Below are 18937 nucleotides of genomic sequence, written 5' to 3' on the forward strand. Positions count from 1 at the left end.
TACCGATTGTTCATTCTTAAGTGGATGCAGGTAATAGAGTGCTTAGATTGGACATCCATAGAGACTATTCAAATTCATAACCTCATGTGAGCCTGTGTTTGACATTTTACGGTAGATATGAGTTGTATTGAATGAAAAACTCATATCATGCATTGCTCGAATATCAGAAATATTCAACTAAGTACCTACAAATTTCCAATAATTTACGCCACTGTCGCAGAGCAAGCTATTAGCTCTTCAATTCCTCTCGTAGGAAGCCCTGCAAATATTATGGGATGATGTATCAAGCGACGAATCTAGCCAATATAACTTTGTGATCTTGCAATATTCAAAAATTAATGTTACTTGAAAACAGATGAAACGGGCATTATGTTCACGGATCTTCCATTTCTGTTCTAAAAGTTATATGAGTCTTGGGACTCTCCAGAATTTCTATATTGACATCCATCGTTTTCTTTCATTTTCACGAACTCTCATAATCGGGATCCTCTTTTGAAACTATTCCACTCGAAATTTTCTCAATCAGAAAAAAATTTCATCTCACTGCTATGCTCCCGGACTAAAAAGGAAAACCGGGTGACGTTCATCAAGTCCAACGGGCTAATCTAGGAGAGGCCTGCGATCCTACCCGACTTTTAGTTGTCTAGCATCTAATTAAGAAGTTTGGGTCTCTGCCTTTAAGATCGCTGAATGGTGATGGCAAATTAACTCGAGCAATTATTTTCCCCCATTTGTTTGTCAATATCCTGAGTTCGTTAGCCAGAAGGGCAGGAACGCTGATTCTGCAGGGCAGTTTTTCAGGAAAATGTCTGGTGCAGATGTTTGAAGAACTCTCCTTCGATAAATATGGCTTTGAAAGTGAACAAAGAATCGGTTTCTTTGTAGAAAGTGGCAGGAATGCATTTTTAGAGGCTAACACGGCTACCGCTATACGAATATTAATAATTACCAAATAACACTTTCGTATCGAGAATTCTAGGGGTAACAAGGTTATTTTTTGGGGAATAAAACTTCCACCTTGGCCGACATTCAGGAAGATTATATTTCTATCATCAGGGCACTTAAAGAGGTAATGTAACATGAAAAATTCTTAGCCTACTATAGAACCAAACAAAATTTCAATGTCAAAATATTTTATTAATCAACATATTCTCCTCTTAATTGGATACATTTATTACAGCGAATCTGCAACGTCTCTAAACCTTTCCAAAAAATGTTTCTTCTTGCTCTGCAAACCAGATCTCCACTGCTTTTATTACCTACTCGTTGGAAGAAAATTTACGACCTTTTAAACTTTTCTCCAGTTGAGGATGGAGCCAAATTTGGTAAATAAGGGGGGTGTTCTAGTAATTCAAACCCTAAATCACGAATTTTTTGCATGGTAACATGAGATTTGTGTACAGGGGCGTTGTACTGCAAAAAAAAACAACTTTTAATAGCTTTCCACGTCTTTTCTTTCTAATTTTTTTCCGCAGAGTGGTCAGTAAAGTCGAATAGTGATCTCCGGTTATTGTTCTACCATTATCCAAAAAATCAATCATGATTACTCCACTGCAATCCCAAAAACTGAAGTAAGAACTTTTCCAGCAGATTTTTAAACACGAAACTTCTTAGGTTTTGGAGAATCAGAGTGTCGCCATTTTATCGATTGTTGCTCTTTTTCTGGATCGTAAAAATGTATTCAAGTCTCATCCATACTAACAATTCGGTTTAAGAAGTCTACATCGTTTTCAAATCGAGCACAGATCGAACGCGATGCTTCTACCCTTGCACGCTTTTGGTCAGCATTCAAACATTTGTGGATCCATTTTGCAGCACTTTTTCTCATGTCCAAATTGACGTGAACTATATGATGAACGCGTTCGTATGAAATATTCAGTGCTTCAGATATCCGTTTCAGTCCAATTCGACGGTCTGATAAAATCATGTCATGAACTGCATCGTTATTTTCGGGGACTGACGCAGAAACTGGCCTTCTCGATCGGTCATCATCTTCAATGGAAAATTTACTCTTTTGAAGCTTGCAGTCCAATTTTTTACGGTCGCATACGAAGGACATTGATCACCAGGGGTATTAAGCATATCTTCTTAAATCTGCTTACCTCCTAACCCTTTTAAATACATGTACTTGATGATGGCTCGATACTCCAATTTTTCGATTTTCACAATTTCGGTGGATCTTTCTATAATTTATTGCGAATCTCTGGTTTACTTTTTTGACCTCAAACTTCACACGGACACTTCTAATGAGTTATTGTTCGTTGCTATGGTAACGCAATATTTTTTTTATTCATGGAATTGGTCTAGGCTAACTAGATATGAATACATCCTCGTAGACCAGTACATCACAAATCGTACAATAATGAAATAAAATTTTTTTTGAGCAGCCTTAGGTACAACTCCCTAAAGATGGAATCTGAAAAGCAATTTTCAATTTCTTTCTTAGAACCCAGATAATTGGGATATATCAAATTTAGCAGACTTTCTATAGGAGCAGGGAGTAAATCAAAAAATTTTTGGTGTTATTCCCCTAAAATTTCAGCATGGTATCCTCCAACAAGGTGAATTTAAGTTGAAATATGATTTCGGCCTGTAAGACTCATGCTTCGTACCTATTGATAAATTTTTATTCTCAAAAATTGTTAGGTACTCTTAGGGAGAAATCACATTAATTTTGACCCACAAAATTCATCATCAAGTATACAATCATTCATCGTTGGTTGCATTCATTAAAATTGGGTAACACTCTATTCATTTGAATAGTGCTTTTCCTAGTCAAAGCCTTCATGAATTTTCTATTATTTTCACTGCTAGTTGAATTAAAACGAGCATAATGCGGGTCATACTATATCGATTAATTGAATGCAAAAACCTCGTAGCATATGCACATACCCTCAGGTTGAATATATTCAGATCTCTTGTACCTCTCATTATGAAAAAATAATAACAAATTTCGTGGAGAACTCCGCATAAAGAAGGTTTAAATGGAAAAATCCTTTCAGGAAACACTTCACAGTGGAAATGGACCATCCGAATTCCATGAATCATTTATTGTCTAAATTTTCCCAGAAGTGTTTCAAGTGGTTTTCACAATGAATCCTTTTGGTCTTTTGTTATATTATACAAGAGATTCGAGTGGATCTTGACTATGAATATGCAGGATCTCCATAGGAACCGACAGTATTTTAGTTGAACACGAAGCGAAATGAAAACTACTAAAAATTATCCTCTTCCTATAAAGGGTGATTAAATGGAAACGTTTTTACCAATTCATGAAATATTTTGATTTTACATTCAGTTTCAGCTGTAATATTCTTTTTCAATGACTATACTGCACGTTCGTAGAATCCACTTCACGAATGATATGTAAAAAATACTTAGGAACACATACGATTTCATTGAAATAGACTATCAGGAATATCAATTTAGTTTCCTGGACAAGATCTGCTTCGTTTTGTCAGAATAGTTGCGAAGATGAAATGCATCTGATGCAGTGGTAGGGAATGGGTATATTTCGAAGGAATTAACGGTTATTACAAGAATGTTAAATTCTTCAACAAAAAAATCATCTTGCATCAATAGAAGACAAAATAATTGAAGGATGTTTCAAGGCAAGAAACAAAAAAGAAACAAAAATTTCAGAAGAATTAACAGTTAACGGAATAACTGACTCTTATTTATGGCTGTTTACTTTTAATACTTTGATATAATAATAAAAGTTATTTATTGTTCCCTTAAAACATCTACAATATATATGACATGAAGTTAAATGAAAAATAGAAAAATTAATTTTCTGGAACTTGTGCTGCGATGACATTCATCGAAAATCCTGTAGTAATTTTTCGTATTCTTTCGCCCTAAAATAAAATTCTCAAATGCCACCAGTTTTTTGGGTCTCCCAATAGAAAGAAATTTTGTATCACCCTCTTCATTCACAATCTTTCTGATTGTGGAAACATTCAGATAAAATATAAGTCGTTTAGATTCAGATGAAACATAAATTCACCTACATTGAATATGTTTGCTACCGTCTGATATACAGGGTGTTTCCTAATTGAATGTCAATATTTATGGGGGTGATTTTTGGGCCCATTTTAAAAAAAAAAACTTCATATGAACATATGTCCTAAACGTCTTACCTTATGAGATACAGGGTGGTATTATTTAGACTGTATTCAACTGAATACAGTCAGTGGCGTGCCTCTGACTCATACATATGACAATATCACCATGCAGAGACATACGTAGATTTAATTTTTTTGGATGAAACCCGTGCGTCGGACTAAAAAAATCAAGAGATCAAATTTGCTTACAGTTATAGTTATAATTTGCTTATAAGTATAAGCAAATTTGATCTCTTGATTTTTTTAGTCCGACGCACGGGTTTCATCCTAAAAAATTAAATCTACGTATGTCTGCATGGTGATATTGTCATATGTCATTGTATGTAAAGGATATTGTTATGATCATGCAGAGGAACCATAGGCGTAGCCAGGGTTGAGTTTCGGGGGGGGTTTGAAATGAAATTTTTCTAATTTTGACATATAAATTGAGACTCTTTGAAACTAATCTTATGTACCTATATTATTTCGGGGGGGTTTGAACCCCCAAAACCCCCCACTGGCTACGCCCGTGAGAGGAACGTTTCTATTTTTTTAAGCGGAAACCGTGAATCGGTTTGAAAAAAATCAAGTGATCAACTTTGGTAAGAAATGATTGGGAATTTCAAAAATATTTCAGGAAAAATCTGTGGCGTACCATCAATGTCTGCCAAAATAGATAGGTCAAATTACGTACAAACGCCACTGGTGGAAATTAAGAAAAAAGTGATACATAAAAAATTGCCTCTTGATTCATAGTATACATGTATGACAAATTTCATTGAAATATTTGAAGTGGTATTGTAGATATTGATAATAAATGATTTATTTTTGAAAACTTTACCACTCTGTATCTCAAAAGGTAAGACGTTTAGGACATATGTTCATATGAAGTTTTTTTTTTAAAATGGGCCCAAAAGTCACCCCCATAAATATTGTCTTCTCTCTTTTTCAATCACTTAAGGTATTTATTTCATGGCCATCCGAGTGCTAAAATAAAAGTGAATGGAGAATATATCTGTGGCTGATCAGAAGTAGAGGATTTACAACTCAAAGACGGAAGACAAATACTTTGACCCAGCAATATCTCAAAAGAGAAAAAACATCAAATATTCAACGAAACTTTCATGAGCGTTGTTTTTATGGATGTGAAACGTGGAAATGGATTTTTGTCGACGAGCAGCAAGAATTTTAAAACTCTAACATATTCCGATTATCACTATAGGAGAAATGATGAATCTTTTCAAACAAAAAACCGCCAGGATAACACAAAAAATCTTAAAGCTGCAGTATTGTTAGCAAAAAATCCTCATTATTGAAACCTAGAATGAAATCACACGGCGGAGACTTAGGAAATTGGAATAATCGTCGTAAATTCAAAGTTACCTTATCTGAAGTGGATCCGAAGCTCACCTCGAAACGATCGACGATTAATTAGCCAGAGACTTCTTCATTGAGGCCTACCCGCATCGAAAGCTACTGCAATTTCCTACTGTGGAAATTTCGAAATTGAAGATGCGATAGTGACATGAGCCAATTTAAACTTCATATGCCGAATAGAGAAACTTCGATCAGGTTTTAATTAGCGGTTAGCGTGTAATTTTGCATTCACGTAAGCTTCGGATCATATTAATACCGCTAGAATTCCCCTAAGTGTTGATTAACCCACGTACGAGTATTTTGATTTCAAACCTTGATTCAAAGCCCCTCTTCGATTTCAAATATACATATTCATGTCGAATTCAGAAATATGGTGATCAGAATGCTGCCAATAAGATAATCATTGTTACCTATACATAGACAGTTTCAAAGCAATGTTTGGTTTATAGCTGGGGGCCTCTATTGAGACTCTACAGGGTGATATGTCCGATTCGACCGATTTTACATTCAACAATAACTATAGTATGGCTCATTCAATCAAGTTTTCAGATTTTCAAAATACCGAGTGATTATTGTAATAATTAAAGATTATATGTGCAGATTGAAAAAACGCCCTATACAGGGTGGGCAAAATTCGTTGTCTACGGGGGGGATCTCGAGAACTTTAGCAGCTAGAACAAAACAGACGACACATTTCCGAGCTCTTTTTCAGAGAAACGGAGAATGGTGAAAACCGTAGCCTCCTACGATTCTCCGTTTTTGGGTAATCAGCAAAAAATGGGATTTCGAAAAGTTCTCATAACTTTTTTATCTTTGAAGTTAAAGATCTGAAACTTGAAGCAGGCACTTTTTTACGTAGAATCCTCTGACGTGCTCGAAATATTTCTTCATTTTGAATCATTACGAACTTTCGTTTTCTGAAATGCAAACTTTCATTGAATTCGTTATTTTTGAACTGAAAAAAATCTTTTGTCAGTATAAATGTGCCTAAAAAGGTTCAAGTTTCAGATATGTTACTTCAAAGACAAAAAAGTTATGAGAACTTTTCGAAATCGTCAAAATTTTAATTTTTGTTTATAACTCAAAATCTATAAATGATAGGCCGGTTCTGTTTTCAGATTTGTATATATAAGGAAAAAAGCTCGAAAATGTGTCTAGCTGCTTCAGTTCTCGAAATCCTTTCAGTAGACAACGAATTTTGTCCAGCCTGTACATTGCGTTTCCAAAACCTTGTTGTTAGTTTCAGATACTATCATAATGAGTCATTATTCAGGTGTTTTAAATTTTTGCGACACATCTTCGATTTACCGAGAAAGGATTATCAAAAAAGAACAATATCAAAATTTTGCAGTGAGAATATTCTGAACTAGCAAGTAAAGCTATATCGTCAAAGGATGCAAGCAAAGCTCTTTCTGAAATATTTCTGCCAAAATCAAAATCTATCTTTAATTGCTCTTATTCTTAAATCAGAAAACTACTCCACATGCACACTTCCGGTTTTCTTATAAAAAGTTTATTTCTATGAAACGGCTAACGTAAAGTAATTTCGTTCAATAACATGCTCACCGTCTCAGAAAGGTGAGTATGTATGTGATGTCCAGTAAGGTAGGAGAGGAGACGACAGAAAAGAAGCTTCAGATTGAAAATTTTCCATAAAGCTCTAATCCCAGTAAAATCCGTTAATTCGTGAAGATGAATATTAAATGAATAATCTGTCACAAGTTCATCAAACATGCAACAATTACTTACTCATGCGGAATATGTAGATATGGATTTTGTTCATGATTTTTGAAACAGAAGTGGGAATGATTCCAAAATTGATTACCAAAGAGGATTTTCAAACCGGCGTCAACCAAATAAAGGAACTTTTTATTCTAACGAACATAGGCAGAATCCTAGTAAAGTGAATCACATTGATTGGCCAAATACTGATAACGAAATTTCCAATCAAAGCGTTGAACGGGTGGTACGAACCCTTTATTAGTAGGTTATCGTCAAATTAGTATCGGGTTAGAAACTTCGGAAAGCAAATTTCACAAGAATTAGGAAAAAGAAAAGTTACAGCCATTCCATTCCAAAGGTTCAAGAATTGTTGCTTCATGATCTATCACAAAGATTATAACGATTATAACACATCACCGCCCCCATTGCTTGGCCACAAAGATTGCCGGAGTTGAACCCTCTAGATCATTTTGTGTGAAAAGTGGAAATTAGGAGTTGAGAACATCTTCTCGAAACAATTCTCGAGTAAAGCAATATAATGAAGCACAATCCAAATCTTATCATAAGTTCTATGGAAATTATAATAAAAAGAGCGCAAACATGTATGTTCAATGGGAACGCAATTAACGTGTTTCATTGTATTAATTTCAAGTTATTGGTTGAGAAACTATTAATTTAATCCTTTCTGAGAGACTTTTTTGTTTCTTCTGAAAGACCACAAAATTGAAAACAGTCAACGACCTTCTACATGGTGTATGTTTCCATTTGAAGCATTGTTTATTGAAACAAACCAGAAGAAAATGACAGAATTTAAATGGTTAATACAATCGTAGTGTTCCAAAATTACTTTTGGGCAGCTCCAAAGTTTTTTCATCCCTTCAGAGATGAAATCTGCATCTCATAAGAAATGAGACAATGGCGATACTGAAGAATTATGGCATTATGGCCTAAGGTAGACCTCTGGAGCAAGTGCTTGTAAAGAATCACGTTTCCTACGGGTCCCGATGGATATGAAAACTTAAATGAGTTACCTGTTTCGAAGAATATAAAGCCGTTGAAAACGGTGTTATAAGTTGGGCTCCGTTTAGCAGGAAAACATAAACTTTTCGAGAATGGGGAACTATTGAGGACCATGAAACGATCCTTTTCACAGATAGTATTATCCTACAACCTACTGCAATCCTCATCGAGGATTTGATTTTTTTTGGATTAGTTCGGAAATCAGTTTATCAGTAGTGTACGAGGATGTATAAAAATCTAGCTAGCCTAGACCAGTTCCATGCATAAAAAGAATATTGCGTTACCATAGCAACGAACAATAACTCATTAGAAGTGTCAGTGTGAAGTTTGAGGTCGAAAAAGTAAACCAGAGTTATACAATGAATTAAAAGAAAGAAGATGTCCACCGAAAATCGAAAAATTGAAGTATCGAGTCATCATCAAGTACCTGTATTTAAAAGGGGAAAAAAGGTAAGCAGATTAATGAAGATATGCTTAATACTCTTGACGATCAATGTCCATTATATGCGAACGGAAAAATTGGACTGCAAGCTTCAAAATAGTAAATTTTCAATTGAAGATTATGACCGATCGGGAAGGCCACTTTCTGTTTCAGTCCCCGAAATTATCGATGCAGTTCATGACATGATTTTATCAGACCGTCGAATTGGACTGAAACGGATATCTGAAGCACTGACTATTTCATACGAACGCGTTCATCATATAGTTCACGTCAATTTCGACATGAGAAAAATTGCTGCAAAATGGATCCCCAAATGTTTGAATGTTCCCGAAAAGCGTGCAAGGGTAGAAGAATCGCGTTCGATCTGTGCTCCATTTGAAAACGATGTAGACTTCTTAAACCGAATTGTTACTATGGATGAGAATTGGGTACATTTCTACGATCCAGATACAAAGCAGCAATCGATGGAATGGCGAAGTTCTTGCTTCAGTTTTTTGGGTTTGCCATGGAGTATTCATAATTAATTTTTTGGTTCGGGGTAGAACAATAACCGGAGATAACTATTCGATATCACAGACCACTCTACGGGAAAAATTGAAGAGAAAAGACGCGGAAAGCTTTTGTTTTTGCAGGACAACCCCCCTGCACACGAATCTCATGTTGCCATGCAAATAATTCGTGATTAAGGGCGTTGTCCCACCAAAGCTACGCAACAGCGACAAAAATTGTCAAATGCATCCGAAACTTTCTTCTCGGGAGTTATTAGACATAACACGATAAAATTCGCTAAAAGAATTGAGTACCATTCGATCGTACCATCGACTAAGACTGATTTCATTTGAGAAGTGGAAAAATAAGAAATTTTGCGATAACAATGCACCATAAGACATTGTTTTGCTTGAGATTTTCCCAACTAGTTCTTTCAATTGATTTTTTGGCTCAGTGGTTGAATTCTACTGATCACAGTGAAATGATATTTCAATATAAGTCGGAAATTAAGGCATAAAAAGGGTATTCAGTACGAGGATAAAACATTATTCCTTCTATTTCAGTATATTCCATTTTTCATATGTCAGAAATAGAAATGATTCCAAATTTTGATATGTGCAATTTGCAGTTGGGAAATATGTATGAAACTTGCACAGTTTTTCTCCATTATAATGGACTAATTCGCATTATATCGTATTACATACTGGCGAATATGTTTTAAATCGAGTAAATCTCGACAAAGCGATTATTCTGTTTCAACTGAACTAACGGCCTGCATAACATACACAAAAAGTAATGCCATCATGAAATTCGGCATTGCCATGCCATTTTGAATGGATTTTAATGCATGCAGTGTTAGAATATGCTTTGTGTTTTGCACTGGATACATTAGTAGCTGTGAGAGCATATCAACCATATCTGGTATCAAGTTGGTTTGGAAAGGATTACCATACCCGTAATATTTCCTGTGAGTTTTGCATAGAGTAACAAAGTCATCGGTTTAACTATGGAGAGTAGAGAGAAGGAGAACGATCGCTGCTTTGAGACCATAGATTTTTTGTCCCCTAAAATATGTACCAAGAGGGTAGTTCATGCTTTTGCCAACAGGCGCGCTGGTCATCACGGGATGGCGAAATTTTGATTTAAACTAATTGTAGTTGGCTGAGTGAATTGTCTTCCTGGTGACAGATGATTAGAATATTATTGTTTTAAATTTTTGATAATAGAACAACCATGGTGAAATGTTGAAGAGTGCGCTAGTGTAAGAGTGTTTTGGCATCGTAAAGAAAAGGAGAATGAAATTTCCGAGTGCATTTTTGAGAGAAAATTTGAAAAAACCTTACCTCGAGAATCGACTCGGAATCAGTTGTGTGTCTAGAGCACTTTTGCGATGAAGATAACAACAAGATGATGAATTCATTATAAACGAAATCTATAATGTCATCTCTCGTGAGAAGTCTTCTGAATAAGAATATTTAACAAATAAAACTACATGGTTCAGAAGTAGATATTCTTGAAGAATTTTGTTGGTATAACATAATACATCGTTTATAAAGGTTCTCAGCTGAGTATTGGAAACAGAATCTTCTCTAACTACCCAAGTTTTAAATCTGAAATCGCTACCTCTTGTTGTCTTGATGTGTACTACTCCTCACTGCGAATTTATATAATTTTTGAGATTACAGTAAACCAACTAACATACCTGTTTTCAATGAACAATGATAAACAAACGTAGGTAAATTTTTTTTGATCAATGATTTCTTTTGACTTTTATTGATTTTGTCATTTATTATAACTGAATAAAGCTCATAACATAGCCCTCTTAATAATATGACTTGTATTTTATTGCATATAGTTCAGAGAACTCATATTTAATATAGATTCGAAGAAAGGTATTTGAAAAATCATCAGAAAAACCTCGATGACATAACCTAAAATAAAATGAAGGCTGTTCATTTAAAATTGACGGTAAAATCCCCACCCCTTATCGATAAACGTAGCGATCGCAGCGACTCCTAGCCTACGTTCCCCGTTTTCGGGAACACATTTTTAGTACGGCGATCGTTCTCCTTCTCTCTACTGTCTCCATAGGTTTAACATTGATATATTATGAACTTACGTCATAGAACACAAAATTAGAGCTCCTTTATTTTGACTTCCTAAAACCATTAGTTTCACGATCATTTTATTTTTCAAAATCGAATTGAATTCAGTCAGGTTACCGGATTGTTGATGTGACGATAACAGAGAATATCAATTTAGGCCAGTGGCGGAGTTAATTGCCAATTTCTCAATTAATTTTTAACTGGGAATGTTCTCTACTCATTGACAAGCTATAATCTTATTGTATTTTCAATCAAACCATTCTCCAAACACTTTGTTGGCAGAGTTCTGAAGCAAAATTCTCGACAATTAAGGGTTTTTTGATCTATGCAAAGCCTATGGCAAAGGTATAAAAATACATTTAAGTTGAATGCCCTCTTTGAAAGGGCGAAATTCAATAACCATTGTGAGGTAATTTGAGAGCACACAGAACGATTGATACATCAAAGTTGCAATTAAATATAAAATGGTTCGTATAAGCAACTTCAATGATTCAATATAATATTTGAGTTGAGTCAAATGAACTTTTCAAATTTGTTACCCTATAATTTGATACCGTATGCCAAACCCACATCGAAATAAAATAACATACTGTCTATCCTCCACCCTATTAAATATTAAAGTGATATATGATCGAAAAATTCTGAAAATTCCTTCCCTTTCGTAGTTTGACGGATGAAGGTATCATATACGATACTTTGTGCCTCACAATTGAACGAAATATTTACCTTTAGCTGATAAATATTTCCCGTTCTGGTTGGGTTTATAGCTGTTTTTTGCCTGAAGTATTACATTATCATTTGGGTCTCAAGATTGTAGAGGCAAGTTCTCTGGGTTCTATGTTCTATGCATAATAACATTAAGGTTGCAAAATGGCGAAAGCGTACGATTAAATTGAATATATTTGCACTCTTATGCACCTATTACGTTAATAAGTTCAGGACTCCGTTAATGGCTGGGTTTATAGCCTCTATAAGCAGAAATGCAGATTTACTGACCATGATCCCCTAAACCGTAAAAAAGGCAGTAAAACTCTCAGATAAGTTGTAAAGTGATGAATATTTCTTCCATAACGTAGTTTCCTTCCTTTAGCCAAAGATAGATCATCTCCAGAAATAATGCAAAATTATTCAATAACTGCAAATCCCTCGAAACATGCGAAATTTCGTCTTTTTTTTAGGAAGCAATATTCTACTTGAACGAAATATACGACTAAGCTAAATGTAGTAATTTAAGTTGAACCAATTATCATACGATGTTCTGCTAACTTGAGATGCCATTTGATTTTCAATTTGCGACACGATATTTAGAGTTAATCAGGAGCAACATGTTTCTCATTTGAAAATGAATGGCTCTATTTGTACATTCCAAATATGAATAATATTATAATCCATTTACTTTTATAAAAGCAGTCAGTTGGCCATGGAATGATTTTTTCAGCTTTTCGCATGTATAACCGAGTTGAAACACTTGAAATGATAAGAAACGTCCCCAGTCATACATATGTAGATAATGTAAATGATCAAACTCAAAATATTCAAAAAAGTGGAGAAGTATTGCTAGAACTCTATCCCTGTGTTTCACAATTGGTTGACTAATAAACGACAATTTTTTTCGACCAATAATTCAGTCATGATCATTCAGAATATCATTCTTTTATCAAATTATGATGTTCATATGTCCATTCAATTATTCTTCAATACAGGGTGTCCTAAAACTTGTGAATCAAACGTCACACCATGATAGAGTAGACCGAGGAGTAGACCAAATATTATCGAATGACACCAACATTAGTTTAACCAAAATGTACCGTTTCAAAAATAATCAGAATTTTATTAAAATACCTAAAGTTGCCGATTTTCGTACTATTTTTCTCAATCACAGGGCCAGTTTGTGAAAAAGGATATCGATTTTGAATTATATTGAACTAAGACTATTGTTTTATCTCCCCTAATTGAAATTATTAAAAGTAGTTGATCAATAACCTAAGTAAATGTAAATTAAAACAATTGTTTTTTCTACATGATCTTTATTACTTAGAATAAACCTCCTCTATAGGGGTGATAATATGGGAGAAAAACGCTACCTTAATCACAAATTGGCCTTGTAATTGAAAAAATAATTCGAAAATCGGCAACTTAGGTTAGGTTTTTTCAAAAACGGTACATTTTCGCTCAACTAATGTTGGTGCATTCGATAGTATTTGATCTACTCTATCGTGGTGTGACATTTGATTCACTAGTTTTGGGACACCCTGTATATTTATAAATGAAAAGGTTTCAAGGATTCCATTTTAGAAATCGAGTGTTTGTCAAATCGTTGATCGGACAGTCAAAGTTTTATGAAACCCGCTGTATATATAGTATCGAATGAAAGATATGATTATAACGAATACTATGTATTCATTCGATTTCTAAAACCAATAATATTCTGAAGAAAATTCGAGAAGAAAAACTGAAAATTTGCATCCAGATGTTGGAATAAAATATGGAAAATGAGGACTAATTGATTTTTCCATCCACCATTTGATAACCGTTCGATTTTCAGGATAAAATCTTTCTAAATTTTTTCGATTCGAAACAAACTGAATATCGAGTAATTGAAATCTAATGAATGGATCATATTTTGATGAAACAATAATATTTTTGATCGAAATTATTGAGAATAGTTCCGATACATAACATCAATCGATAGACGAACCAACAATCGTACGATCTGAATTGGACAAGCCACCACTCATCATTCGGGATATCAACAGAAAGACCATGGTTTCGTCTCATTTGACCTCATCAGAAAAACTCTCACCTCGAAATGAAGATGATTGTCAATATTCTCTTGGTGGAAGTAGGCATTAAGTTTCTCATTTTTTTTAGTGAACAAGTCTTCAGATCGAAATATTTGTTATGAATTTCTCCGAATTTTTTAAATTCTAGGCAATGATGGTTAGCGAATTGAATTCGCACTATTAAAGTATGATGTTAGAGCCCTATTCCAATATCCATTCAACGAATCTCAGCCTGAAAGAAACTCAAATAGATATTCTATAGTGCTGCATTTTTTCCTGGTTGCAAAATGCCGAAGGCGTTTGGACAAATTTGTTCGCTCCTTTAATGAAAACGAGTTTATCATTCTTATTGTGATTTATGCATGTTGAGATATTATATCAGGGCAAATTCAATGGACTCTCGTCGCTAAAGAAACAAACGTTTGATACATGATAAATGAAGATTATAACATCAAGGGTGCGAAATGGCGAATGCGTCAAATTTTATTAGATCATTTGACATTTTTATGCTTCTATCACCTTCACGAATTCAGCACGGTTTATATCTCAGTTCGGCCTGAACGAAGAGCTTACAGCCTTGATGCGAAAATACAGATTCAATCACCATCATCCCCTTAACCCTTAAAAGTTAATCGCGAAAGTATAAATCGCAGTTTCTCAATAATGAACATATAACTCAATCATGCCGGCTCAGCTACGACAGGTAACTTAACGGTACAGGCCAATTAGTCCCTTAATTCCGGTGAAACAAGTGTCTCGGAGGCCTTGCGCAATACGCGCGACTCACGAGAGCCATGCCGCCGATGCCTCGTTTCGGACACAGTAGCGTCGCGGCATCTCACAAGGTTAGTTCGCCGCGCGCACACCAGGAGCGCTCATGTCGTATAACTTTGAAGTTGGCCGGCCGCGCCGAAACGCATAGGACGGGAATAATGATGAGAGATAAGGCCCGTTTTTCATGTACGTCTCGCAGCGCGCGGGAAACGAGATGGACCCCTTTGTTCACGGTGATTTTCGCGATGACGGGCTAATGTGACATTCTTTCCCGATGGCGATGGTGCTGTCTAATCAGAGTAGACTCCTTGTCACTCTGTGCTCTTTGTTGTTTGTTCTGGCCGGTGCGCTCACTATCAGTTCGTTTGCCGGTCTTTTCAATCCTGCCGTTCCTTCCGATCCTGTGCCGGCCAAACTCCGACAGGTAGCATTGGTGTTGTCTTAGCTATGCTTACGTTCATTTCATTCATAAAAATTTTATTTGTCATAAAATTTTAACTTCTTTTGAAGTTTTCTCAGACGCAAAGTAGGTACATCATCAAAATTAGATTTGATCAAGATTATTCACGAATCTCTCGACGATCTCTACTCGCATAAATCACATCATTTATAGCATTCCTCTCCTTTTCGTTGATCCCTTCATGCAATAATTATATCAGATTTTTTTGGTTTTAAGCCAAAATCTTCTGAACACTCACATTATATTCGAAATAAAGGTCTCCACTACATTGAGTGCATCTGAATTTAAAGCTTATGTATCAATGTAGAATGAATGTTTGCATGAATAATATTTTGTGGGCCTACAACTAGCCTAATAGGTTAAGGAATGCATTCAAAGCCTTGTTACTCGGTAACAAAGGGCTAATGAAGAGAAAATTTTACGTTGCTTCATTTTGAAATGATGAAAGAAAAATATATAGCATTCAACGTTGGGGAAATTTTTTGACTGGACATAAAATTGCACATCAACTGTTCGCTGACTGTTATATTCTTATGAATACCATGAACTGTCCAAAAATACACTCATCTTGAATAAACCATTTGATGCTTGAAGTAATTGGTTTCCGTTAGGAGCGAAATTGAAATAAGTTTTCACCCACCAGTATACTCTTAAATTTTCCCTCCATATGATATCATTGACATGAAAAGAACAAACGGTGGAATTTTGAAAACAAAATTGTGAATGTTGAATTTGGAGGTTGTACTTTTTCACAAAGTTTTATCAAATTCATACCCATTTGACCATTCAGTTTTGAACATCCATAATTATTTAATAAAATTATCATCTTTGATTTTCTACTGCTATTTATCAATTCAATCAAAATGAAAGTATCGTGAAACTCTGAAATTGTTCCGAAGGCAAGAAAACTTCAATTCTTGTTTTCCTGAAATTCGTGTTACTCTTAATTAGGGTACAGATTTTGATTGTTAGGAATTTCCTGTTACTGTCACTAGGTATTCGTAAGGGATTCGACCATTCATTAGTATTTTCTGACTCAATTAATAAGTGTTACTTCGGTAGAAGTTTTGATATCAACTACACGCTTCTACGTTCTACAAAGAATTGTCTTTCACCACAAAAAGTCTGCAATAGCCTTTATTCCATAATCATTTTTATACGACAACATTCTTCAAACTTCGAGTATACTCAACATAAATCATGTTTAAATGAAATAGGTAATAAATATTCGATATCCTGCAACACGTGATAAAAAAGAGAATAAAATTTCGGGATTTCCAAAAAAAAACAAAAAAAACATTCGCCGTGAGGATCACAATTCATGTTTCTTGAATTAATTACCTCAGTGTAGCTAGAGTCCATTTCCATCTGCGGGAAACCAAACAACAGTTCACACTGCAATCAACAGTTGAACAACAACCAACAACAAAAGCATCAAAATGGCTTTCAATCTGTGCAATAATCAGTTCACTAGAATGTCAATATGGCATAGGGTTTAACGTGAAAGAATTTGTTGCATAATTTTATAACATTCATTGGGTAGTTTATTGTTTTCTTATGAAATTATCTCTGGAAATCCCTCTTCACGTTTGGTGTTTTCTGTTAAAATTTGTTGGTTACGTAGGTATTTCAAATTCAAGATTGAAAAATTTCCAATTTGGTACTCGAAAACATCACTCAGTAGAATACTTCTGAACATTCCTAACCCAGGATATTGATCGAAATTTCGAGGTTCGTTTCAAAAATCCTCAGAAAAATCTAGTCGAGTGACAGTCACTGAAGCCTCCTGAATTCCGGCATGAAAATTCTTCGATTTTATTTTGAAACAAAACTCATTGAAAGGTGGAAAATGGATTTTTCCGATAACGTAATGAATAATTGAATATTGACCGAAATCAGCAAATGAATCGACGTGAATTGAGAAAGGCCAACTGATAAATTTATTCCGAAATATCGATTAGGTATATAAATGTTTTAATTGGTATGCAATAGTATGCATACATATATGTTTGAATGGTTCGCTAGAATACAAGAATATAATAGGGATGCGTCATTTTATTTATGTTTGAGTGGCAATATTTCTCATTCAAATCTAGATTATCAAGGTTTAGCTTGTATGAGATAATGATGTTACTGTAATGAGCAGTAAAAATTGGAGGTTGTTTATGGAAGACTTTAGAACTCTAACAGAAAGAGATACTGCGATTCATTTCACGCATAGATGGACTAGTAATCAATTGAGATAATGGGGGGGGGCATCCCTAAAGAAAAGTGCTGATTTTGATCGAGTTTTGAATAATACTTCTTATGTATTGAGACCTGAAGAAAAAATCATTGCAACTCTTCAGGCCGTTAAGAGTTAATAATGGCGTACTGCCTCAGAGCCTTGCTACTTCTCTCGGCCAATTGGTCCAGAAGAATAAGGAAGTATGGACTTAAGAGATGTGAAAACATTTTCTGAGGAGAAAGGAGAAGTGCAAAGAACTTCTTGATAGAGGCCACGAAATATTTTGAGTTGAACTTGAAAAATTGGATAAGAAAATTTTCCAATTAATTGGGTATTGTATTTTTTATACACATATACAGGGTGACTCTTTGATTCGTACGAATATTTTAACAGTAGATCCTTGAGATCAAAAGAAATACTTTTTTCCTCTACCATTTTTTTAAAATCGGCTCGGTTTGCAAGATACAGGCTGTTCAAAAAACATCGAATGGAATAAATCTCGGAAAATAGTTTTTCATTTATTTGATAAATCTTTTTCGAACATAAGATATCACCCACATCTTCCAGTTTTCTCATTATGACCATTACGTACCATAAAAATACCAAAAATTCAAGAAACCCAACTCTTGAATCTAAATTGGATGCTATCTAATGAATATATGAACGTTTTGAAGAATAAAAGTGTTTTTCATATTTTCTCGTATAATGCGCTGTTTTCAAGTAATGTTCAAAAATAAAAAATATCTGTGAAATTCGAAAAATTGGTTACTTTGACCGAATGCAACTCTCTTTTTAAATGATCCACAGATGTGTAGTGTCGCAGAATTAGCTAGATATTCTGATGGTAAATTTGGTTTTCCAGGGGTGGCACAGCTCATTAGGAAAACTTGTAATGGCTGTATATTTTGATTATGGCCGAATCGGAGAAAATGGAAGACTTGAAAAGTACTTCTTTTGACCTCAAGAATCTACTGTTAAAATATTTGTACGTCTGAATGACTCACACTGTATATGAATCTTCGTGATAACATCATTTTATCGCCAATGGTGAAAAAGTAACATTGATATCTTGACATAGAAAAGAGCTGTCAATTCTTGAATCCCCTGAAAAGGTTCTTTGAATTTTCCAGATAATTAAATCGAAATTTTGTTATGTACTCTCTGAAAATAAAAACTGAAATTTGTTCGATTAAGACATCAATTTGATGCAGAAAGTTTAAGATCGACATCACATATTTCATAGATTTTCTCATACTGTAACATATTTCAGAATGAAATCATTTGAAACATTTCGAAACTTAATGTGAGAGTTGCAGGCTTTCGCTTTTTTCGTAGGAGTTTCGCCTATTCGAGTAGATAGAAAAGCCATATCGATAATGCAAACGAAATGTAGAATGATATCATGTTTGCGGAAATATTCTGGACTGGAACTTGC

At 34.7% G+C, this 18937-nt stretch overlaps 1 protein-coding gene across 7 annotated transcripts in view; it reads left to right on the forward strand.

Moving 5' to 3' along the window:
* The window catches only part of LOC123312585 (collagen alpha-1(XVIII) chain), a 329862-nt gene that overhangs the window by 185675 nt on the left and 125250 nt on the right, over positions 1-18937 (forward strand). For 2 of the 7 annotated variants that reach the window (XM_044897137.1, XM_044897147.1), the window contains exon 1: positions 14894-15239. The exons of the other annotated variants lie outside the window; for them this stretch is intronic. In XM_044897137.1, the coding sequence (XP_044753072.1) occupies positions 15090-15239 (150 nt within the window). In that variant the 5' untranslated portion in view covers positions 14894-15089. Of the gene's footprint in view, positions 1-14893; positions 15240-18937 lie in introns of those variants that run through there. 7 annotated transcript variants of the gene reach the window in all.

Source organism: Coccinella septempunctata, chromosome 1 (genome assembly GCF_907165205.1).
Source record: "Coccinella septempunctata chromosome 1, icCocSept1.1, whole genome shotgun sequence".
Classification (NCBI taxonomy): Eukaryota; Metazoa; Arthropoda; class Insecta; order Coleoptera; family Coccinellidae; genus Coccinella; species Coccinella septempunctata.